Source organism: Cygnus olor, chromosome 5, assembly GCF_009769625.2.
Source record: "Cygnus olor isolate bCygOlo1 chromosome 5, bCygOlo1.pri.v2, whole genome shotgun sequence".
In the NCBI taxonomy this organism is placed as follows: Eukaryota; Metazoa; Chordata; class Aves; order Anseriformes; family Anatidae; genus Cygnus; species Cygnus olor.
In genome coordinates this window covers 58,272,735-58,298,301 of record NC_049173.1, presented here as the reverse complement: position 1 = coordinate 58,298,301, position 25,567 = coordinate 58,272,735, and the positions used below count along the sequence as shown (strand labels likewise).

General features: G+C 38.1%; 1 protein-coding gene across 11 annotated transcripts in view; it reads left to right on the top strand.

The window, feature by feature from the left end:
• Window positions 1–25,567, top strand: part of MPPED2 (metallophosphoesterase domain containing 2) — a 196,117-nt gene that overhangs the window by 137,398 nt on the left and 33,152 nt on the right. For all 11 annotated transcript variants that reach the window (XM_040558436.1, XM_040558433.1, XM_040558437.1 and 8 more), the window contains one exon: window positions 12,049–12,274. In XM_040558436.1, coding sequence (XP_040414370.1) covers window positions 12,049–12,274 — 226 coding nt within the window. The remainder of the gene's footprint in view (window positions 1–12,048; window positions 12,275–25,567) is intronic.

Below are 25,567 nucleotides of genomic sequence, written 5' to 3'. Positions count from 1 at the left end.
AGAGCCGCTGCTTTGATGACTGACAGCTCTGGGTATATGTGCTAAAATGAGGTCTGACATTTGACTGAATTCCTAGAGAGGATGGCATGTACAGTTATAGTGGAAGCAATATAGCCATTCATAAACAAATGCTTCCGTGAAGCCAGCTGTAAAAACAATGATGCTTGCCTTTGAGGTGAAAGGGCAAAACCTTAGCAGAAAGGAGTATAAATAAGACATAAATTGTTACCTTTGTGTAAGTGACTGAAATAGCTGTTCTGTTAGTGCTTTGTCTGAATGACCAGCAGTGATTAACTATGTTTGCTGCGTTATTCAGCAGAAGTTAGGATCTGCATACCTTGCCTTTTTATGGCAGTTTTTTCTTTTTTTAAGTCTAGAAATGATGACTAAAATGGGTAAGTCAAGAAAGACCCTACTCTGAAAAAAGCACAGTAGATGAAAAATTGCAAATGCTGCATACCCCAGCAGTTAATGATAGCATTTAATGATAGAGAAATACTTACTCATCTACCACAGTCCTTGGTGTATTTTGTGTACACAAAGGGAAACTACGGATGCTGCATCATAGAGATTTTACAACACCTCACAAAAATGTTACTGTAAATTCAAGCGCACAGATATAAGTACCATGAATCACACATACTCCTTTAGCTTGCTTTAAAAATACTTAATTACCTTAATATGTTAGGCACTTACTATTATCCTTATTTTAATAAGGAGCGGAGATGGCTGGGGCAGAGGGCCAAAGTATGTGTAGTAGCAAGGACAGAAAGATAAGGCTTACCTGAGTTCTGGCACAAATAAAGCACGTGAACTCTGATATTGCAGAATGGAGTTTATATTCTTTACACTACTTCCCTTCATCTCTTTTGTTATCCTTCTTTGGAAGGACGATTAGGAGGTATTTTGGCACATAGGTTTGCCCACTAAAAGTTGAAGAGTGGCACCTTGGATTTTTAAAAATCTTCACTCTGAACTTTCTATTGTGGGGCCCTGGGATGCTGTAACATGAGCAATTTGGTAATTGAAATTCTGCAAAGCCGAAAGAAGAGAGGAGGTGGCAAAATGTAGTACCAGAGGTGCGATTTGGAACTCAGAACTTGCTGGCTCTGATTTCCATTATAATTCCAATTTCACTTTAGAGCTGATTTCAGGCTTAGTTTCCTTCCTTATTTTTTAATGTTTGGGCTTAGTATATGTGCTTAAACCTACAAGGAAAATGTCTGAGGCTATGTGGCATTCTCTTCAGGCAACTGTAGATGGCTAGGGAAAAAAACAAACAAAAAAAGACAAAACGGAATATGAGAGATTCAGTTCATTGTAATAAGATGATACAGCTGGAGTGATTTGGTTGTCTCCTTTAGTAGCTAAGAAACCTCTCTGTGGGCTGGATTATTAAAAGGAATTTCCTTACAGGGCTCAGGAGATCCCTGATATCCAAGTTCATCTTGAAAGACTGTAATGGAATGTTTAGGTTTATGTAGAAGAACAAATTTAAATGTGGGATTCAGAAGATAGTACTGGAGGATCGCAGAGATCTGCCTGAATATTTTAGTTGACTGTAATTTCTGTTTGCATTCTCTTAGTACTTTGTCTTTTTTTATCCTCTAAAAAATTCGGGGGTGGACTGTGAAGGTAATTCTGAAACGCAGTACATAGTGCTGTCAGAAGTGTACTGGTCTGCTTCTAGAAATGGAGTTTAGTTCAGGTTTTAGATTTCTCCTCTTGTGACTTAGAAGAGGAAGAAACAATTCCCAACCAACATCAGCATCACCATCTGAAAGCATGTTTAAAAAACCATTATGAATATTAGATTTGCTTCCTACACTAAATGTTTACAAGTAAAACCACAACAAATGAACACAGCGTAATGTTTCAAAAGGAACTAATTGCTTTAGCACATTGGAAAATGTTACATTCTTAGTTACTAAAAAGCTGATGTCCTGCTTTTAGACAGCATTCTATGCTTTTAAAACCTTTATGATATTTTAAAAACGTTACCTTATTTTTCTTCTTCTTCCTTATGGTTTATTTTACTTGTGATTATTCTTGCTGTTCCTGCTTATTAATTGTTCCTTGCCATTATTGGACTCTATCCACGTTACGTTAGTATTTGGTAGTCAGGTAAGTCTGGGCACCAGTATGTTTTACTGTTTATCAGTAGTGTACTCAAAAAATCATACTTTTGAAAGGAAGATGTTCAGTTCCATGTACAAAAATGGAAAAGGTATTGTTGTGGTTTAACCCGGCCAGCAGCTGAACACCACACAGCTGTTCGCTCACCCTCCTCCCTCCCTCTCTGGGATGGGGGAGAGAAATGGGAAAGTGAAGCCTGTGAGTTGAGATAAAGACAGTTTGTTAAGACAGGAAAATAATAATAACAATAATAATAATGATAATAGTACTACTACTAATAATGTGTACGAAACAAGTGATGCACAATGCAATTGCTCACCACCCGCTGATCGATGCCCAGCCTATCCCCGAGCAGCCAGCCCCCCACCCCGGCTAGCCACCCCTATATATTGTTCAGCATGACATCAGATGGTATGGAATACCCCTTTGGCCAGTTTGGGTCAGCTGTCCTGGGTCTGTCCCCTCCCAGCTCCTGCTGCACCCCCAGCCTGCCCGCTGGCAGGACAGAGCGAGAAGCTGAAGAGTCCTTGGCTTGGTGTAAGCACTGCTCTGCAACAATTAAAACATCAGCATGTTATCAGCACTCTTCTCATCCTAATCCAAAACACAGCATCCTACCAGCTACTAGGAGGAAAACTAACTCTGTCCTAACTGAAACTAGGACAGGTATGTAAAAGATACTGCATTATCAGAGGAAAATTCAAGTTTTTTTTCTTCTCGTAAGAAATGTTCTGATCACCTTTCTGGGATAGAGAAAAAAGGAGGCATTTGAAGGGATTGTTCAGAAATACTGACTCGGCTTCCCAGGCTGTGAGGCAGAGGGAGGTGTCTGCCTATGCTTTGGCAATTGTAAGCCACTGAGACTCTGCGTCTTTCCTTTAAAAATGAGGAAACAGTTAATGGGAATGTGTTCAGAGAGGAAAGAAGAGAATGTTTCTGGCAATTAATTGCAAATCCTGATTTGTTTATTTATGTATTTATTTTAAGATCTGTAGGTAGATATTGGAAATATCTTGGTCCAGGTCCGTTTCTCAGTCCTGCTGCTCACATGAAGCTCCCTGTTGGTAAGGCAGAAGAACAATCTGAGGCAGTCTAGATCTGGGTCCTGCATTCATAATTCTAATTGATTTGCAGCAAGTTTCTTTCAGTAAGGAGTAAAAAATTGCCACCCAGACTAGCAAGTCTTTTTTAAAGATTTTATTTTGTCTGGTAAAACGTGCCCTTAGCACTTGCTGGACTTTTGTCGTGTGAAAATACATGTACATGAAAATACCAAGCTATCGTCTGTGATGATTATGATTAGCTTAATTACTTTCTATATAATTGTTCTCAAGATGACCTCCTTTTGGATGGCTTTTATTCATTTATTTTTTATAAATATATAAAATATAAAAGACTTAATTGAAATTGTAAATTACAGAGACAAAGGGCATGTTATGAAAATAGGTCCAGAACTGTTTGCGTCAGACAGTGACTGCTGGTTTTGACATTCTCAAGATTCACTGAGAATAATCATTTAAATTGATACAGTATGTGCATGCACAAGGTAATATCAACTACCAATATATTATTTCAAAAACTGGTGAGTTTCCTTATAGAGAATTAGGTTATATAGTGTGGGGGGGACTCCAAAAAGAAAATAGAATTGTGTATTGATGCCTTTAGAAATATTATTTGAGGGCAATAAAATGTTCCCTTAAATTCCCTCCTGAGTGAAGAAAATGGAGTTTGTTTGCAGTAATTGCATTTACTAGCATTTGCTTTCACACTTTCCAATATGAGTTAAGCCAATTGGAACTTGTGATTTCGTTTTGCTTATTGGCAAAAGTACCATGTAAATTGATCTGTGATGCATTTATAGAGAATGCTTTGAAAATTTTGAAATAAAGATGGCTTTTTCATATTAGATTTAGATAGTGCTAGGGTTCATTTCTTATTTTAGCCTAATGCAATAGTAACCAAAACCATTCCTTTTCAATTTTTTCTTAATCAAGTTGAAGAAGAACATTTCTACGTAGCCCAACTGGCCCTGTGAAGGCACGCTTTGTTTCCATTTTCAGCACTGAGCTGAAATCAGTCTAAAGCTTGATGGCCCTGGTGTGTTACATCTTAATGCACTGATGTTTGATGTTCATGGTCACAGGAGAAAATGTAAAATTCTGTTGGACAAAATATAACATTTCTGTATATCTGCCCACAGGATAGACCTAAAACTATAGGAGATTAGATGCAAATTTCATTGTAAGTGTAAATATGGGGTAATCCTGTTTAAAGGAATACCCTTCAACTCTACCAGACAAAAACAAGTTCTTAGCTGAAAACCTTATGTAATGTCCCAAGTGAACTCTATTTCACTTAAAGGATCTCTCTAAAAGCATGCATGTAGCATCAAAGTGGTCATGCTAGTCCTTTATGTATTGCTTTGTTTATAGGCAACAGAAGTGGAGGAGGAACTACCATTTCTGCAAGAATCCTTTTTAGAAATGAAAGGGAAAAATAAGGCTATTGTGATTTGCAGTGAGGGTGTTGTTTTCAGAATTTGCTAAATTTAAAGGGAAACTTCATAGCTGTCAGCTTTTTTTGATTTTAAGTTACGGTTTTTGTTTTTTTTTTTTTTGAAAGCTCCGTCTTTTTGGTTATATAAATACAAGCCTGAAAAGAAACCCTTTCTGTGGACTCATAAACAGAGAAATCTGTGCTGCTTAAGTTCCAATTATGATAATTTTAAAGCCAATTTTGGGGACTTCTTACAGCTACAGTTGGCAGTGCTGTGAGCTGCAAAATCCTGAGGATAGTTTTTGTGAGCTTAGACTAAACAAAACCTTCAGATTCTTTTTCAAAGCAAATAAATGTCATGTATTAATTGATAAGACCTTAGAGAAACTTTCTGTTTCAAGAAAAAAAAAAATCAATAACAGAAGTCAAATGAAATTCAAAAATGACTTTGAGATCAAAAACCAATGTGTTGTAATGTCAGAATGCTACAGAAGCTGTGCAATGCTGAAGTGAAACAAAAGGTTGTCCTTATGTTATGCTACTTTCTTTCTATTAGAGGAGAAGGATATTAATCACAAACAGTTACATTAGAATAATGTTATGGTTGAGACATAAATACATAAAAGCAAGGAATTGTTACGATGTCAGAGCTTCGTTAAATCAGACCCGTAGCTAACTAGGTTCGGCAGTATATATGGCCCTGTTTCAGGGTTCGTGCTGTGCTTGGTGATGTTGTGGCCCAGTGTTGTACCAAATTCAATTCATTTACTTAGATGGGAGAAAACAGAAGTACTTGGTATTAGGCACTGCCAGTTCTGCAGCCTCAGATGGCTCATAAGTGACCATATAGGTACAGCAGTGCCTGCATCTGTGGTCACTCAGAGAGGATTGTATAGGCTGCAGTATCTTGGCACTGGGTAGCCGAGTTACAGGTGCTGAGGCAAGATTCACTCAATACTTCCTTGCTTTCATGGGTTTATGACTCAACCTTGGCATTATTGTAACGTAGTTTTTTGTGTTTAATGTTTCTTAGACTTGGTTTTCCATTGCCAGCATGGAAGAAATCCTAATGCATGAGTTTCAGAGGAGAAGGTAGCAGTCTGAACCTGCTGTGTGGCTCGATCAGCAAGTGTGAGTATTAACGCTAGAGCTGTCAGGCCTTGTGAAAATTAATGAAGCCTGACGGTTACAGAGTGAAAGGTCAGAGGCAGAGCTTGCACTTACGTAACATTTCTGTTTTGTTGTGTCTAACAGCGTTTTCAACAAAGGGGAGCTTTAATGTGCGAGCTTTAGATTTATCACAGGAACTCAAGGGTCTCAGCCTTTGCTTCTCCCTGCGCTGTGGTCTGATGTTTTCCTTGCATAAAGGCAAAACAGTTAAACTTTCATTCATCTACTCACCTTGCTGCATTTCCCATGTGTGTTTTGCCTTTATTTTTCCTTCTCCAGGTTTTCTTTTGGAGGAAAAAAATGAAGAGGCATCTGAACTGATGAGAGTTTAAAAAGCTGGTGGAATACTTTTCATCAAAAAGATTTTGAGATCTTGGGCTTCAGCTCTTTCTGCTTCTTTAGAAACTTGTTCTGGTTTTGTGCATGTTCTGTCTATTATTTGCCTGCTTTTTTGTTATTTATTTCATTCTTCAGGTTTCTACCGATACAAAGGAAAGATGCATAGAAATACATGGGTTATGTTTTCAGTCAGTATATCAGTTGGCATCAGCATTAGCTGTTTCATTGAAGACTTCTTATGCAGGCTGTTTGATTAAAACAGCCAGAATATTTTTAAAGCCAATCATTCTCATCCTAGAAAGGATGTTTTTTTTTCCATACCCAGTTTTGAATCTCCGTACCTACAGTGGGTGGATAGTTATCCTTTATGGTGAGAGAAGTCCAGCATATCATGTGAAAGTTTAGGTCTATATAACTGTACTTGTACAGTCTAACTCATTTGTTGCTGCTGAAGGAGAAATCAGATCCTTTCTGATACTGCTGCTTTTAAAATTCTGAAAGGGGCTTGTGAGTGTTGTGATTATTCTATAAATGCTGGGAAGAAGAGTAATAACCATCGCCTTGAGATTCAATGGACTTTCCATGGGAAACCTCTTTGAGGAATTCCAGTGCTACTGAACGGCGGTAATGATATTTGCTGGCTGCTATCAGGGCACTTATTCAGCTGTGGTCAGACAGCTGATGGCAACCTGAGATGCTGCAGGGACTGGAAGGCCATAGGACCACATAAAATCTGCTTCTTCAGTGTTTATCTCTAGACATGCATAGGGTTGGTTGTAAGTGAATGTTCCAGAGCTAGTTATGCTCTTTGAAGCATATATGATACACTGTAAATTGGAGGTGATTGACTTGCACAGGCATCTCACTTGTAGAGATTTTCCTTCTTTTTGAATGGACAAAGCTTTTTACTTCAAGGTTTCTCAGCGCAGTTTTCAGGATATGGCCAAAGGGTCTATGAGACTGTGAAAAGGCCATGAAAGCACTTAACACTTCATGGAAGTGTTGTGTGGTGTGTATAGTTAGTGCATGTGTGTGCATATTCAGAGCTTCACATCAAAAGTATTTGTTTAGCAATGGTGTGCAAATACAGGTTTGTACCACTATATATAGACAGTTAGTATTATGTTATTTCTAGCTCCCCTGCCTCCCAATGCATTTTGTAGATAACAGTAGTCAAAAAACAATGTGATTTTTTTTTTATTTTTATAGGGAGTCAGTAGTTAACATTCATTGACAGTCAGACTGCTTTTCATGTCTGGCAGCTCTACCGAACTTCAGTTGTGCGACTAAGTTGGACTTGTATGAAGCATGCCATTAAAATAGAAATGGTTGTTCAATGGATTAAGGATTCCTAGGATCAAGTATTTAAGGTAAACTTAAACCAAAAAACAACAATGTAATTTTTATATTTAAAGTCAGTCTGTTCAGCTTCTGCTTTAAAGTGCTGTGCATCGTTGCTGCCAGTGAAAGAAGTCCTGCCTTACTAGCACGGGCGTACAGTCTTGTTCCTTATTTGCTGCATCGGTTTTCAGCAGGGTTGGTTTCCTGATCCACTGTGCTCTGTGGCCACCAAATCCGCGTGCTGGCAAAGGGGCTTAGTGGCAGAGGAGTGAGAACGAAGGCTTGTGGATCAGATGGAAGAAAGTATTGCTATATGGGACTCTAGCTTGACAGTGAACTGACAAACAGAAAAGTTACAGAAATCTTCTGAGGCTGCCAGATTAATGTATTAAATATATATATATATATATTTATTTTTTTTATTTTTGCAAATGATTTGCAGTTACGTATCTTTGTTCTTCTTTGAGCGAGAGTGATATTCACCTTTTGTCCTTCAGGGTAACAACTTGTCTAGCTGTGACATTTTCTTAACTACTACCTTCTGCTCTTGTTATACTCCTATTGAGGGCAGATGTTAAATGACATCTTGGCCAAAAAAATATTAACATATACTGAAGATATACACCACGTGTGTGTACATGTGCACATATATGTATTCTATACCTTTTTAAGATTTCAAATACTTCAGTATAAGTGACTCTGCTTCACAGACTTAGTGCTCTAATCATTTTTAGAAGCTGTGATGTTAGCCTTTTGATTTCATCTGGAAAACAGTTAAGTATTTTTAATTTAAATTTAGCTTTTACTTTGTGAGTTGATATTTGGAGTTTCCGAAGTGCTTGTCCCAGCGAACACATCAAACTCTTCCTAGCTTGAGAAGTTATTCTTCTCTTTTTCAGAATCGCAGCGTAAATTGGAATGAATAATATTACTGAAACATGATAGAAAATTTAGTAGTTAGCAAAGTAGTTTAATGAAGACCAAATGTAGCTAACAGAATTTTGGTGAAGAAAACGGCTTTCAACTTCTGTATTGTGGTGCAGTGGCTCTCTGAACTGACAGAATGGAAGCAGATAGGCAGAGATTAATCTGGTCAAGATGAAAACTAAAATATCATGAAGTAGGAGATTTGTTGTGTGACTGTTCATGCTTCCATAAAAAGCACAAAAGGTCAGCAGATTATAGACAAAGGGCAAAATTGCCAAAGTAAAAGACACCAAAATGTTTCATAAATTATATCAGAGAGGATGAATGTTGTGCACTGCCACAAGGGCCTTTCAGGAAGGCAAAACCTGAATGTGATGAACAAATAGGTAATCTGATTGCAGGTAATTTATTACTGTGATTAGTGCTATATAGTCTTTCCTCAGGGAAGAGGAAAGAAATGGATGAGACTTCCTCTGACTGCTCTCCTTTGCTTGGGCCTGGCTTTTGGTGTGTTGGCATTTTTATGAGTCATGTTCCTCATCGCTAGCTCGCAATGCAGCTTTGGTGGTTTTTGCCTCCAGAAAAAGTGCAAAATGTGGCTGGTAATAAAATCAGGGAGCTAAGCGGGGGAGCCAGGTCAGAACTCTGTGCCCATGCTATGGTAAATAACGATGTGTGTACAGCTATGGAGTGAAGCACATCTTGCCTTGCCCCTTCATGGGGGACTCGGGACTGCGGTGAATACATCCACAGCCAGCACTGGTTGCTCTTCAGCTCACGCACTGTGGATGTGCAGAACTACAAAGCTAGAGCTTGCAGGCAGATATTGATGAATTGTGGTCCCTGTAGGATTTCTCCTCAGGCGTCTGTTTTGCCCTGTTTCTCAGTCCCTGGTGTTGATCCTGGAGTTTCATTGGTGGGGCCTAGTCTTGAGCTCCCTGGTTACACCTGGTGCCTGAGGCCTAGTACCTGGGCCCTGTGAGGCTCCTTGATGCATTACTGGGGTTCAAGAACTGACCAAGTGGAGCATCTCCTTAGTCTCAGTAAAATTAATGGCTTTCTTGACATTAATTGAAGTAATTATTGTTAGATTTTCCCCAGTGATTTCAGTTGCTTATATAACATGTATTATATTACATTTGTACGTTTTAACAATCATTAATCCCACAACTCGTTTGTTTTTTTTTTTTTGTGTCCTATGTGTCTTTAGAGTAAGCCTTGTTTTTCAACATGTCAAGATAAAAAGCATTCACTTCAAACAAGGTATTCCAGATTTAATTGGACATAATATCTGCAAAATGTGCTGATTTTCAGATCTCCTATCAAAATAAATTGGAGAAAGTGTAAAACCTGGGCATTCATCTAGTAAGACGAGAAGTTTTCTCTGCTATCATGGTAAATGTTAATAGCTTAGCAGAAGCCTGAATTTAACTTTTCCATCCTACTTCTCTGAGAATTTAATCACATCTTTCTTGTTTTGGGGCATTGATAGGTATGACAAGTGTATCAGATTTCATGCCAGTGGTGTCTTTGTGTTTCCTGAGAGAGGAGAAAGTAGCAATTTTACCTTGTGCCCAGGAGTGTCAAAGAGCAGGAATTTTTAGTACTTCTAGTATTCAAATAAAAATTAATTGCAGAGCAGCATGTAGCAGAGATGGGGAAAGGAAGAGGGAAAGGAGTCAGGCATAATCTGTAGAGGAGCATTTACTGCATCTCCCCCAGTTTTTAATCTAATGCAGCAGTTCAGGGAATTATGGATATGTATTAACTGCATTTAGTTCAGGTGTGAGGAATCTATGAATTTTTTGTTTTTGTTTTTCCCCAGGGGATATATAACTGTTTGTTATTCTGTCCAGAATTAACTAATTTCATGAAGACAATGCTTATGTATCTTGTATAATTCCTATTTCTCTGCTGTAAATACTGAAAAGCAGAGAGTTTGGGCTGATTCCCTATAAGCCTTATTTGGGGGAAAGTTAATCTTGCTGTAGATGTTTACAGGTTTAGTTTAAAACTTACTGTTTCAAAAAAAAGAGAAAACACCTTTGGAAGCTGTTTAAAACAAGTTTTGAACTAGAAAAGCTGTGTCTGTTTAGTGTAGGAGAACAGTATTCATGAGAAATACATTGCATACAATTCTGTGTCCCTTGGGGGTCGATGTTGGAAGTTCCAGATCTGGAAGATGTACCCATGTATGTTTTGAGGACCTGTGTTTTATTTCCAAATCAGTGGACATACCTACATGTATATATACGTATGAGCATCTGGGCTAACAGCATTAACAATTACAGTGTGTCAGTTGTTGTTTTCATGGTTTGTGTAAGTAACTGAAGACCCATGAGCAGTACAGAAAGTGAATATATATAATGATATATTTCATATGTATCATCCATTTGGTTGTAAAGTATTGTGCACATTTGTGGGGAAAAAATAGTTTTTTTAATGATTATTAGGAATATGCACCAAAATGAACAACTTGGTTCAAGACAGAATCAGACAGTGAGGGCAGTAGAGGAGAGATGTGAGCCTGGTTTTAGCTTTGATGCAAACTTGGATGTGATTTTTGGCAAATCACAGTAAGACAGATTTTGTAAAAGATCTTGACTTCTATGAAGACACCACAGGAGAGGAACATATTTTTAAGGGAGCCCAATACTCAATATGTTTAATTGAAATATTTGGCACTGGTTGTTGGTACCAAGTGCTTGAAAAATCTGTCTCTGAACTCAAAAGAAATCTGGCTCCATGGGCCTGATCCATGCCTCGTTCCAAACACTGGAAATAGCTGCATGGACTTCAGGTGATCAAGCCTGTACTCTTCATATCTGAAACTCAAAATAAATGAGCTAGCCACATTTCTTTTTTCCCACCTTATGTCTTAATTGTTTGGGTTCCATGGTTTCTTCTATGTATGTACTCTTTACAGAAATGAGACACTACCATAAACTGAATAATAATAAAATGAAAGTCCATTTCAAATGAGTCAGAGCTTTGAAGAACAGACTAGGTCTGGGAATAAATGCCATCTTTCGAATGCTTGGGTTCCATATACATTGACCTAAAAAACTGCATAATTCAAAAATACCTGTGCCAGCTAGCTGATTCAGTGCCCTGTAGCTGGTATCCTCACAACGTGCTGGTGAGGCATCCTGGTGAGGCATGCTGCCGCCTCTGTTATACCCACCCACAGGACACCTGGTTAAATCACTGTGGGTCGCTTCCATGGGCTAGGACTCAACACTGCTGATTGACCCAGTCCCATGAATTCAGTGGTAATTCACAGCTTAGGGTAATATAAACCAACATATAATCAGCTGAAAGCAAGGGAGCACTGGTGGTTTATGCCATGCTTGGAGGTCGTTCAGTGCCTGTCAGCTTGTTTTGTTTAATTCTGCACTACACACAGAATTATTGTTTAGGATTATTACTATTATGACATTTATTTCTGTGGCGTTACTTTACATTTTAAAACGGTTTCATTCAATGGAAGAGAGGCAGCATTAATAGCTTCTGCTCAACATGGAGATGCATGCAGATCTTGGGTATTTCATTCTGTCACTGCTAGCTGTCTACTTATTGTGCCGGCAATGCTGGTGTGGGAGAAAAATGTGCTAATTAAGTCCTTTTTTGTTATTTCAGGAAACCTGCCATATGAATATAAAATAGTGATTGCTGGGAATCATGAACTGACATTTGATAAGGAATTCATGGCAGACCTTGTTAAACAAGATTACTACCGCTTTCCTTCTGTGTCCAAATTGAAACCAGAGGACTTTGACAATGTTCAGTCACTCCTGACAAATAGTATTTACTTACAAGATTCAGAGGTAACGGTTAAAGGATTCCGAATATACGGAGCCCCATGGTAAGTCTCAATTTAAACTTTCTTTGCTCTTTATTACTTAAACCACAGCAGGAATCATTCCTGCTGAAAATGCATGAAGCTGCTTTGCTGTATTGTCCTGCAGAATAGTATCAAACTCAGCTGTTAACCGCTCTGAAGAAATGGCCACTTTTTTGTGTGGATAACTATGCTGTATTTAGCCATGTATGTGAAATAAAAGAAAAAGTTGTAACCTATCTATATTCTGCGTGCTGAACGCACTTAAATTATGGACTCAATATCTATTCAATGCTTGTGGATTAACTTCAGTATCATCTTAATATGTAATATGTATTAGGGAAGGAAGCACCGTTCTACTGTATGCTATTTAGATATTTATATCTGCTGTGCTAATAGGTTAGTATGGTGGCATTTATCACCAACGCAGCACAAGGTACAAGGCAGCAGGTGATTTAAGTCCTATTTCTGATCAGTTTGAGGTGTGGTTTTTTTCATGTAAAGCTAAAATAACCTGATCTTGAGCTAGTTTTGCTTTCATTCCACCCCTGAGCCAAGCATATGCAGGAAGAAAATTGCTGTCCAGTGTTGTCCTAAGGAGACTATTCCTTGTTTTCTCAACATGTTGTTAAATTGCAATGCCTGTTATCTCTCTGTGGAGTCTTCAGCAGCACTCATTTTAAATTCTCACACTAACAGCAATAACCAAGGTCCTTCGAGCCTCTACCAGAAAACTGAAATTCAGTGATCGTGATGATCATTATGTTACTTGGCATTCTCAATTATCAGCTGAAGTGATTGGATGCTAATTTATGCACACCTATAAAAAGGGTTTATTTTAAGCTTACAATTTACATTTTTTATGTCAGGCTTGTTTTACAGGTGAAAGAAGAGGAAGGGGAAATGGCAGGGTCTGAACCAAAGAATGGGGCAAACATATACAGGCATAATTTTTTTTTCCCTTTCTCATACTTACCTTCGTCTCATCTCTCCTGACTGTTCACTTAGCCCACGGTATTTGGTAGTTTATACACATATGGTGATGCTTCTGACAATACTTTTTAGATAATGCATGTGTACTAGTGCTATCTAGAAAACGATATAGCTCGATCTAAAATTCTTTATTTAAAGTAGCTTAAGTCAGCCTGACAGCTTGCTTAACTAAAAAATAAATAATTAAACAGCCAACCCTCTGTGTCCTGCAGTATCAGCTAATTGGGAAAGATGGTCTTAATTCAGGTTAGAAACCATCTTGTAAAGACATTTCAAAGTAAAAAAAAAAAAAAAAAAAGTTTTTTCAGTATAATAATACATAACACACAGAAGAAAACAGAGGCCATAAAAGTTCTGCTAGTGTATGGTAGATTTGTGAATAGCTGTGTGAGCTGGAAGGTTACCTGCTGAGATTAAGATTTTGTTCAGCTTCTTTCATATGTATGTTTGAGACAGAGGGCTTGCATTCTGCAGGCACCCAATGATTTCAGTGTGTAGGCATCTTTTCAAAATTTATTGGGACAGATTACATTTATATGTGCTGGCAAAATGTACTGATGTTTCTCCCTCCCTGCCCTCTGTGGTTTCCAAAATTCATAATTGTGATTAGTTATCCTTTTCATCCAGCTGTGTCTAGAAGTCCTTCATTTCACTGGTATACATGTGAATTTAGAATGTTTCTTCTGAAATTCCAAGGGACAAGCCAACAGAGTTAATTTTAACCATGAGTGGCATATATATTGCAACCTTGTTGTGGAAGACAAATCTTGATTATTCATCCTTATAATCTATTGATTGATAACTGAATTTCTCCAGTTAATGATCAACGGGAGATTCAGCTAGATTTCTGAAAAGTCAAGTTTTGCTCCAACCAAATGCAGACTTCTACTCTCTCGTGAAGGATGTTTCATTTGTGTTCAGCTGTGACAAACTGTTGTCAAAGCATGTTTTCAAGCAGCTGGTGATGGGAAATGGAGTTGAGGTTATCATTTTAAGTACAGGTTTTTAGATCAGTATATGTAATCCGAGTTTGGAGGACAGAGATAAGTATCTTCATTTCTCTTGATTTGTGTGATTCCCACCACCACTGCCGCTGCACCCCCGAGAAGATGAATATTAAGCTGGTGTCCAGTATTTTACTTGGTCCTCAAGAGGGACAAAAAGTTGCATTAGATACTGGAAAAATCTGTTCCAAATCTGATCTGTGCCTGGAAACTAAGACAGAATGATCAGAAAAGCGTTTGACCACTCAAATTTTTTTCTCCTTCCCTTCTAATTGCATCTCACTCTACTAGAATAAATCTTCAGATTACTCCAAAGGAAGAGAATTTGTGGGGATTTTGTGTGTATTTATGGCCTCCTTACCCCAATTAGTTCTGTCACAGATGTGGAACAGTGGTCATTAACCCAGAAGATGCTCCAACCCTAAAATGAGATAAGTTGGCGTGTTCAATTTATGTGCATTTTTGTATTTCCAGAGGGAAAAAAATTCTCATTTGCTGATAAAGCTACTGGTTTTAATTTAAAAAGAGGGATCAAACCAAGAATAACAGCTGTGATTCTGGAGGCTTCAGCCTGTCAGAGGTTTCTAAGAAGTAATTGCCAGAAGACTGGGAAAACTGGCTATAAGTCATCTATCTATTTAGAAAATGTAAATTGCCAACTCAGTGTAACTACAGAAAAGAAATATCAGTCCATATTCATTACATGTTATTGCTCGTGGTACATCTGAAAGCTTTCTAAAGACCTAAGAGAATTCAAGTAGTGCCTGCTAACTTACAATTTAGAAGAATTTGTATGTAGAAAATAACTTACAATACACGGGAGCATTCATGTGTATTTGCAATTGGAATGTGTGGTGGTGCATATCAACAGCCTCTAAGGAGCAGAAAATTTGAATTTAGCCTGATGGTTCTGAGAGTATTAAATGGCATTAGCTGGAGGGGAGTTAAAAACAGAGCAACAGCCCCCAGAAGAGAAAAGAGCGAGGGTGGGACATGAATCACACTCTGGGCTCTGCTCACTTTCAGAGGAAGATCTAACTGATGTTTTCACACCTTGAGTAGGGGATTCTTTGATGTACCTTGAAGGAATAAAATGGCTGAAGATTTTCCATATAGTCTATAGATAACAATCAACAACAAAAATATTTCCCTTCTTTCTCTTTCTTTTGACTTTGCCCTATGAATGTGACTTGTTTGGTGGAAAAAATGATAAATAGTTTATACTTTGGGTAGTCAAAACTCTTCAGGGTTCCAATAGAAACATTTTCTCCTTTGGAAATTTGAGATTAAGGCTAGTTATTGAATGAGACAAAAAACAAACAGTAATGGATGTATGAATTTCTAAATCCTAGGACTCCCTGTCTTATATATATATATAAGTGTAACTCATACCAGTGTATCTTTAAAAGGGTAGGGAGAGATCATTTGTTTTTACTGGACCTTGAGGTACTGAATATATGCAAGTGAATTAATGTAAGTTTTATTTAAATTCAAATGTACTTTATGTGTGTTCAAGTAATATTTGAAATTGTTCATCTATGTTGAGGAATAAACTTTCTGTAGCATGCTATTGACATTTGAATACGAATATTCTAGCAATGTCTATTTTCAGATGAAGCTCTAAAAGCGTTCAAACCACTGGAGAGCTGCAGTTAACTGGAGCCAGAATTTGTTTAAACCACATTTTGACAGGAACAATTGTTCAGGGAGAATATTTTCTGTTTTATTTTGTTCTGCTCTACAGCTAGCTTTTTTTGGTTTGTTTAGAAGGAAAAAGTTTAAAGTGTTCTGATGAGCTTCATTTTATGTGCTTAGAAATTTACGGTACATAATTTCATGAATAATGAGATGATAGGTTTATTTATGGATTTTAAATCCTGTTTTCCATAAAATTTCACGAAAATGCCACCAGTCATAAGTATAAAGTAATCTCGTAAAGCAATCATGTACATTATTTTTTAGCTACAAAAATACACCCATATCTAGCAGAATGAAAAATAAAACTGAAGACCAAAGACTTTCAGCATATATATTTGTTTAAATCACTATAGAGAGAGATGAATCATTTTAAGGAGCGAAAATGTTTTATATAAAAGCTAATTTTATATAAATCAATGTATTTTAATGGTTAATTGAATCAACTTTATGGAATTAACTGAAAAGTGCAAATGTAAAAGATTAAAATTGATTATTTAAATAATGACTCAAAATCTGTGATTTGCATCTTTGTGATTAAAATCACTTCATCCTGAATGAAGCTGGAAATAAAGCTCTTCTCTTCTGACAGGAACTGCAGCATTGTTCAGCAATATCCTGCACATTTGTCAGGTTGTAGCTTGCTCAGGTCTCAAGAACAGTAGCACAAAGCTGGCCTCCCAGTTGTTTTTAATGAATACTGGTGGGTTTTTCCTATGTCCAAGAATTTGATCTGTAGGGTGATCCAGAGGTCAAGAACAAACAGCTCACTATCATTCACCTCTGAGAAGCCAAGGCTTTCAAGTTTTTTTTTTAGTAACTCTAGAGGAAGTGCCTTAACTTCTTTTTCAGAAGCAAAATTTTAATTGGCATAGACAATGCAACCTTAAGAAAGTGTAGAAAGGTTCAGTCATCTGCTATAAAAATAATTTTTTGAAATTTTTTTTCTTTTTAGCACACTGTAAATTTTGTGGGTTTCATCAAAAGATTTTGTGAGTTTGAATGTATTTCTATAACTGTTTCTTTCTCTGCTTCAGCTGCAATTATATTTTAATCCAAGTGGCTCTAACTTAGTACATCTCCCTTCTTCTGATCAGTGTTTTCAGACTTTGTATTTATCCTGTCAGAAAAGCATCAGATGTTGTTTTTTCTTTTCAATTATAAGTTTCGTAATGCATCATGGATTTTGCTGACAGTCTTCAAGTTCTTGAAATAGCAAGCAAATTAACAGCAGATATTGAGTGTGAGGACTGGAAAACCAATTGGCAACTCACATGATAGGATTCAGATATACTGATGGGTTAGAATGGATCTCATTTCTTTTATTTCATAATCTTAGCTGGCAATTAACTAGTGCCTAAAAAAAAGGAGGAATAGAAATTGGACTACTCAGCAATAAAGTTCTTCATTGCAATTTAGCAGCGAGGGAACCAGGAGGAGACTGGAAAAGAAAACTGGTGATGTACCAGTTTTTGTATGAGTTCCAGCATTTGTTCAGGAGAAGTCAGCAACCGAGCAAAATATTGGCAAAAACTGAAGTCTGGTCCTCTGTCCGTGTGTTAAACAAACACGCTTCCACTGTAGCGTGCTTGTGTTTAAGGTACGGGCTTCTGTTTCGTTTTTCTTGGCATTTGTCCTTCAAGCCTCTCATTTTAGGTTCGAAGAATGTGTTCCCCCAGGTCCAGGATTGCAGCGGTTTGTTTACATTTTTTGCCTTGTTGGGAATGTTGCTGATTTTTCTTCAGTCTGCTTGATATCAGATTCACTCTAAGTTAAATTTTTTTTTTCTGTTTACTTTTAATTTTTTTTTTCTTTGAAGAGATAATGGAATGTTTGTAATTTGTAATATATTATCTCGTGATTTTTAATACTACAGTGCTATCCTGTCCTAGCGAACTCTTTTGGAAAGCTCTGCATCCCATCATTGGGACAAGTCACAAAGTCTTAACTTCTCATTCAGGCTCAACTTCAACACGAATTTACTAGTACACACGAACTGCATCTATTTGTGGGTGGAAGTCTAGACAGTTAAACAGGCAAAAATGGTGGTTCTCCTAACTCTTGCATTTTTCCTAGTGTGGAAGCAGGGATTTGAACTCCTTCAGAGCACCCCAAACAAACGATTGAGGCAATAATGTGCTGTATGTCTCTAATTCCTGCACTGTTTTTCTGGAGTTAAGTAGATGCTATACAAAAAAGCAAAGAGCCACAATGAGCATCACCTGTGCTGCTCAGGGGTTACTTAATTCTGGTGGTCTCCTATTCATAGATTAAAATAAGGTTTGCTCAACAGCAAGGTAATTTTGATGTAGAAGTTGTGCATACAAAATCTACAAGTGGTGTACGTGGGTGTGGTTTTTGTTTGTTTGTTTGTTTTATTTGCCAACTGTTAAGGAACAAGAAGTTTGCTTTCCTTTTGTGAACACTGAAAGTATACAGTGACATTTGTGTACACTGTGGAGGCTGAACCCGTTCACACCCAGCAAGGAGTTAGGAAGAGCAGGGAATACTACCCAAGTCCTGAATTTTTCAACTTAGCTTCTACAGGCTTCACCGTGAGAGGAGAAACTCTAAATAATGGGAGCTGGGGAAAGAGGGAAGGGGAGAGTTAACCCTAATGTGTAGTTACTCTGTTCCTTGTGAGGTGAGGCTCAGGCTAAGTTGATGATTACTTAAATAAATTCTCCTGTGTGGCTTCTGCGCACCTCATGACTCTTACATTTTCTTCCTGTATGTGTGCCATACCTCTGTGGTGCTCAAGTGCAGAGGGGAAGACAGATAAAATTGAAAATACCGACCTGTTAAGGTTAACTGAAAGATTATCTTACTTGAGGACAGCCACCTTCTCAATAGGAGACTGGAAAAGTAAGAGGGTGCCTCGGGCTGTGTCTGGATTACATCAGACCAGAGTTTACATCCCGTTTTCCACACTGGATGGTGTGCTTCAGGTCCCATTACTTTCTTGACTTCATTGCCCCTGTGTGGTATACCCTAAACACGAAGAAGTGGGGAGCAGCAGAGTGCTTTGAGTGAGAGGCAGAGAGGCTGAAGAGGACTTGGGGGCAGAGTGATCTGGTGAGCCTGAGAAACCAGGACCCCAGCAAGGAGCTAGGTAGGAGACCAAGACTTTGTTGCAGGGGAGGCCAGCTAGACGGGGACTGTATCACTGGAAGAGAGAGGCCCGTCGAGCCTGATGTGCATGGAAATATGTATATTTTCAGCAGGATATTTAGATCCAAACAACTTCTGGTGGGGAGTTTAGTCAGTAATGCTGCTGCTTTAAAAGCACTGGATGAGTGAATCTTTCCTAAGTCAGGCGTTGTGACCCAAAGTTAGAAGAGACTTACATGGGTCAATACCTTCAATGGAAGGTTGATACCCGTACTGCAAAAATGTGGCCGAAACAGCCCACTTGAACAAGGCACCTAGATGCGCCAGATCTGGGATGTGGCTAGATTCACTGACTAGGTGAGACTAGTAATAAACTGAAGTTAAATATGTAGTTAGTGGTTAAATATGGATATTTATCATTATTTAACCAATTATATATATATATATATATATATATATATAATTGGTTAAATAATTATTTATATAAAATTGTAATTATAGATGTAAATAAAAATTAGGAAAATTGCTGAATTAAGTTGTAATTGGAAATATAGAGGACACATTCAAGTGCGTTTTAAAGATTATTTGAAATGAATGAGCTTGAGAGGTGGACAGAAGGTCTTGCAGGTCTTGTCCTGCATTGTCCTGCGCACTGTCTCAAGGAGGTATCAGGTATGTGAAATGGTTAAGTGTAGTCTCCAGGTGGTTTGCTTCATAGTTCATCTATTCTGGAGAAATATGAGGAAAGTGTGTAGAAGAATTTATGTTGCTTCATATGGAGGTGGTGATGAGACTCACATGATGTGATAGTGATAAAATGAAATAGAAGAGAAACTAAGTTTGAAAAATAGTGTTATGGATTTAATAAAAATAAGTCATGTAGCAAGTGACTGGATTTTGTTAGCTCCCAATGAAGGGTAAGATTTCTCATGACTATCTTGAAGATGATTTGGGTCATATTTATCTAATACTTATTGATCAGAATGCTAACTTGAACCAGTTTAAGATACTTAATGGAATTCACAGAGGCTATGAAATAAAGCAGAAATTGCATGAGCACTCCGAATAAGAGAACACTGATTGTGAACCTGAGCATGGATGTAAAGGTCAGGAGTAACAACTACATTCATCAGATTTTCATGAGAATCCCTTCAGTAGAATAGATTTGGCATCTAATCACAAGTGGTCAAGACTCATGGATTTAGTTGAAAATCAGTGAGACCACTGGGTATTTATCACCTCTAAAATGTTTAGGTGCTTGTCAATTTTTTGGTCTGTGTATATCTAAGGTAGGGGAGTTGCTGGCATTTCAGACTCTACTAGGTAAACATTAAAATCTTTGTATGGCTGAGAGCTGTTTGTATTTGTGTGCTCGGAAAAGAAGGCTTAAGTGGTGTTTACAAGCAGGAAAGTGACAACAACGTATCACCATGCCTTGATGGAAGTGGCTGAGTAGCGTACTCCCCTGTGTGTCTACAGGAGGCCTCGCAAGCTGTGGTGCTTGCTACCTCCTCAGTTAGCTCTGGGTTATCCAAAAGTGCCTGCTCCAGCACAGCCTCGTCATCTGATGTAGCTTCAACAGGTGAGCTGTACCTGCTTGTCAGCAGGGGTTGCATTGTCTGCCTTTCCTCTGGGTGATGTGTCAGTACAGTCACAAGCATAAGCTGCTTTGCATGCTGTAACCATGCACAAACAGGAGCACCATTTTACAGCCTGGGTGCACAGCATGCTGGGGTGAAAAGTAATGGGAGTTAGCAGCTAGTAACTCCATTCTTTTTTCCTCCTCTTCTAGCGTTTTGGGTAAAGCCATCTCTGTAAACAAACCTGCAACCTTTTATGTATGTGCTTCGCTGGTGGCCTGACATACTGATATGCATGTCATATTTGGGAACCTTGTGCCTACATCTCCATTGTCAAAAGAAATCATACTTCCTTGAAAATGAGCTAGTAGTGATGTGAAATTGTCTGACAAGCGTGTCATCATGTCCTTTGCCCTTTATTTTGCAAGTAATATTCTGAGTACTTGAGTATTGTATCTGTGTATCTGCCAACTTGTCTATCCTCTGCTTCTGGAGAGCCTTCCATTTTGGTGTTTCAGCAGCAGTTTCTGGATGGGTAGGACTGACAGAAAGTTGTGTGGTCCAGTTCCTCAGAAAGCCTCTTTATTTCTGTACACATGTAAATCTGTGTATCTTACTGACAAAGGCAGGTATTTGGAGCTGCTAACTGTGTTGTTGCCCTGGTGAGAAAGGCTTATAAGTTTGTACCCTGCGAATATACTTACAGGTTGTGTATTGCCTCAAACTTCATGTAAAAAACCTTTATGTAAGAAGGAAGGAGGAATCTTTCAGTCTCATTTTCTTGGCACAGATTTTAATGCATCTTGCTTCCCAAACTGGGAATGTAATAAAAAGAAACCACAAGAAAGGTGTTCTCTTTAACACCTCTCTTGGTGTTCCATCTGGGCTGCTTAGGGCACTTCCATATTCTGCATAGCAGGAAAACGTAGGAAAAAGGCAAACTGAGCACTAACCTGAAAACTGCAGTCCTAAAGTGTTTCCCTTTTCAATGTGGAATGCCCCGATACACCGTAATCCGGGACTCTGTGCATCTGAATTTTTTTTCCAGTGCTTAAAAAGTTTGTCTCCTTCTTCTGCTTGTGAATAAAACTTAGGTTTTGTATTTGCTGAGAAATGTAAATAGTGCCACTTTAAGGAAGAATGTCATCCATTGCCTGCCCTGAAGATCCTTTTTAATTAACTCCTAGATTTATAAGGTTCAAGAATGATATTGCTTGTGTTCATGTGTGTATAGCTTTTGGGAAGAGGTTGAGCTTTTGGGAAGGCTTAGAAAATGTGGAAATAAGTATGAATCACTCTACTAGAGTTCAGTATATTGTTTAATCTTTCTGTGTATGAAGAGATACTTTGAAACATAAAGGATGAAATCTGTCCTCTCTGAAGTTAAAAGGACTTGGGTCATTCAGGGTTTTGGACAGCAGCTTCCATGTGTTTCATGAAGTTCACAGTGCAAGTGGTACCTGGAGCTCTGAAGCAGGCATTTGGTGTTGCCATTATCATCACTAAATTTTATCTTAGCCAATCAAATGGAATACTTTGAAAAGCAGAGAAACTGTTTTCCTCAGAGGCGTGAAAGTCTTTTCCATTATTTTCTGTATGGTATTTGTACAGCCACTGCACACAGTTCATGCATAACTTCTAATTCTTGTTTTACAGTAGCATTAGTTTATCTTGCATCTCCTTTCGGAGAGGTTTATTTGTAGGACTTTTCTCTGAGTTCATTTCCTTCACGAGGTGGAATCCTGCTCAGGGCCAGCAAAATCTGCTGGCCAGAATGGCGCAGCAGGAGCTGCACACCTCCTTGCAGGGTCTTAGCATCTGCTGTCATGTTCCAATGGCAGCAGTGTTTGAGTCCCAGTCACTCACTGTATGCCCATGTGGGATTTGCTGAGCTGTGTGTATATAACTGAAAAGTGTACTTCCTGCAAGCTTTATAATCGCCTAATCTCAACAGCAATTTAAGGGAGAAGAAAATATGCTTTGCTTTGGAGAAAGGTTTTGCTTTGATTTCATAAAGTCTGGAGTTAAAATAGAGGTAAGACATTCAGAGATGCGTAGGCAGATTGTCCATCTGGACATGAGCTGTTTTAGCACAGAAGAGTGAGACCTTGCGGTAAGGATGTGCTGTTAGCTGATAATTACTAGCAGTCAAACTGCCCAGAGTGTACACCTTTTCTTATTTATATTCCAGTCCTGTAACCTTCCCTATTCTCTCGTGCCTTTGTTCTATTAATCTACAAAACAGGGCTCGACTTGTGATTAGTCCTTAGAGGTTGTTTCTATTAATCAGGCTGCAAAACAGGTCTACTTGGATGTTCTGTTGCAAGTGCTTAATGTGCTTTCCTCATCAGCCCACAGCGCAGAGCTGCTGGGCTTGTCTTAAATGGCAATGAAATCAGTGATGTGTCTGTTGCACTTTCTTTGTTTTTACATCTTGATTGTGTTGCTGTGGGACGGGGAAAATAGAAGGAGGAAAATAATTGCAGTCCTATAGAAAATTGCTCAAGTTGGTGACATTTGTGGCTGCGTGTTGCTAGAAAGGTGAGCAGCAGCTGCAGGAAGGAGCCTGGCACAGCAGAAGTGCTTGCTAGGTGCCTTTTGAATGAGAAGAACCTCGCATCTTTAAAGGTGAGAACTGGAATTTAAACTGTGATTACAGAAGGAAGGCTATGTTTTTAACTCCATTTATAGAGTATTAAAGATACTTCTAGGCCCCTAATATTCGGAGTCATTTAAAATAGCATGTGTTTTTCTGGAGTAGGTAGAAGGCCAGACAGATTTATGCTGATATTAAAAAAAAAGAATAAAAAAAAAAGAATAAAAAAATAAAACCCAAAACCGTGCACAGAAAAAAAGAAAAAACAAAACACCAAGGAACTGACGGAATATAAATGGGGAAAAAAAAAAACCTGCAAGCTGAACTGATCTGTATTATTAGAACTTACTGTAAAATTTGAACAATAAACAGTGTATGTGGTGAGAAACTAGTTTCATTATATAAGATATTACTAACTATAAAAGCTTAATGATTTATGATTCCAATTAAATGTACTATTTCCTCCCTGTAGGAGGAAAGTATCTATTTTCAAAACGTATTGGAAGAAACAAAACAGACCCCTAGTTATTTTTTCTGTTTTGTCCCTTTGGTTTGATTCTTTTTTTTTGAAGTTTCCATTATGTTTATTACATATTTTCATGTCAGATCAAGAATGTCTGTCACTGAACTAAAGAGCTTGGGTTGTTGGCTGGAAAATAAATCGGCAGTGAGGCAGTAGGGTTTGTCTCGACTGCAGTGCTGTTCTCTCACTGTATGCGTGTCCTTTTTTATTGTTATTTCCACAGCACATGCCTCAGTTTCACTAGCACGCGAGCTTAAATCACCATCCTTTGCAAAACTGGACCAGTCTCAACTTCCAGTGAAGTACGTATCTGAATTCTTGTTGGCTGTGATAAGACCCAGCTCCATTATCGCTTCATGCCATGATTTAACTGCTAATTTAAAAGGCTTTGTGCTGCCTTACCCCCCCCGATACAGACTGCTTCATTAGGCTATGTTTTGTCCAGTTTGACCTTTCGTGGCCTAAAGAACAGTGTTAAATGCTAGCGTTCTGCCTCCCTCCCTGCTCTGACACTGTGCAGATGTAATTCTTTCGGTTGTGTCTTATCGCTGACATGATCCTGACATGAATAGCTGCGCGAGCGGCTTATGTGCACCCCCATAACCTGTTTCACAGCAATTAAGGCAAATGGGTCCCAAAATGTATCATGCTTTGCAAATCCATCGCACCCGTCACTTATTTTCTTGCGTGAGTTGAGGAGGGGCTGCTGGGATTCGAGGTTACGTGGCTCTTTTACCTGTGGCAGACCTGAAGCATTACAGCGGGCTAACCGTTTGAAGGTGCCGTGTAAAATAAAGCCATTTTTCACAGGCTTGCAGAGTAGTGATAACAGTCATTTAAACAAACAAATCAGTAATACTTTATACTGCGGAAGGTGTTTTTCTTTCTAATTCTAGCCATCTTGGGTAAGGCTCTCTAAAAGCCGCCATTGTGAAGTATCACCTGTGTTATTCTTATTAGGGATTCAGAAGAAATAGAGCCCATAGTATGATTTTCTATAGTCCCTTTTTGACCATTTCATTTTCACCATCTCTTTCTACAGATTTTTTTTTTTTTCCTTATCATTTCCCAGTTATCAGAGAAATCGCTCTTCCTGCATTGATTCATTTCGACTGGAGTCTGGAAGGCACAGAGAATCAAATTAACTAATATTTTACTTTTGCATGTGATTAATGCTAATGCTTACAAAGAAGAAAATACTTTACTGTGATTTAATTTTCATTCTCCAGTTGATTCCCAGTGATTTAATTTTGCAGAGGATTGTCTCTCTGCTTATTGTCTCTTATGGAATCATTGAAGTTAGAGATGGAAAAGACCTATTGAGTCATTCTGCCATTGCGGGATTGTCTCCTGCACTATATTTTTGAACGTTTTGCTCACTTTTGATGAATAAAGAAAAGGTGTTTTAGTTAACTCCTTTCAAAATTGTTCCTTAGTTTGGTAGGTGTTACTAATGGGAATTGATATTCCACTTAACAGTCTTCCTATATGCATTTAATTTCTTAAAAAAATCCAAGTTGTACCGTATTTGATGAGCCTAAAGGTTTCTTTTCCTTTCGTGATGTATATATTCCTGTGCCTTTCAGCTCCTGTCTCTATTATATTATGTATTCAGTCTTTTTAATCCTTCCAGGTTTATCTCTTTTGCTCTTTCTTAATTTCTGTTGTTTGTTTGTTTGTTTTTGTTTTTTTGTTTTTTTTTTTTAATTTATATATATATTTCCCAGATATTATTTTGATTTAAATCTTCACAGGAGGCTGAGAAGCAAAAATCCAGTATTTTGCATGAATGTCACTAACATAATGTATGTTGAG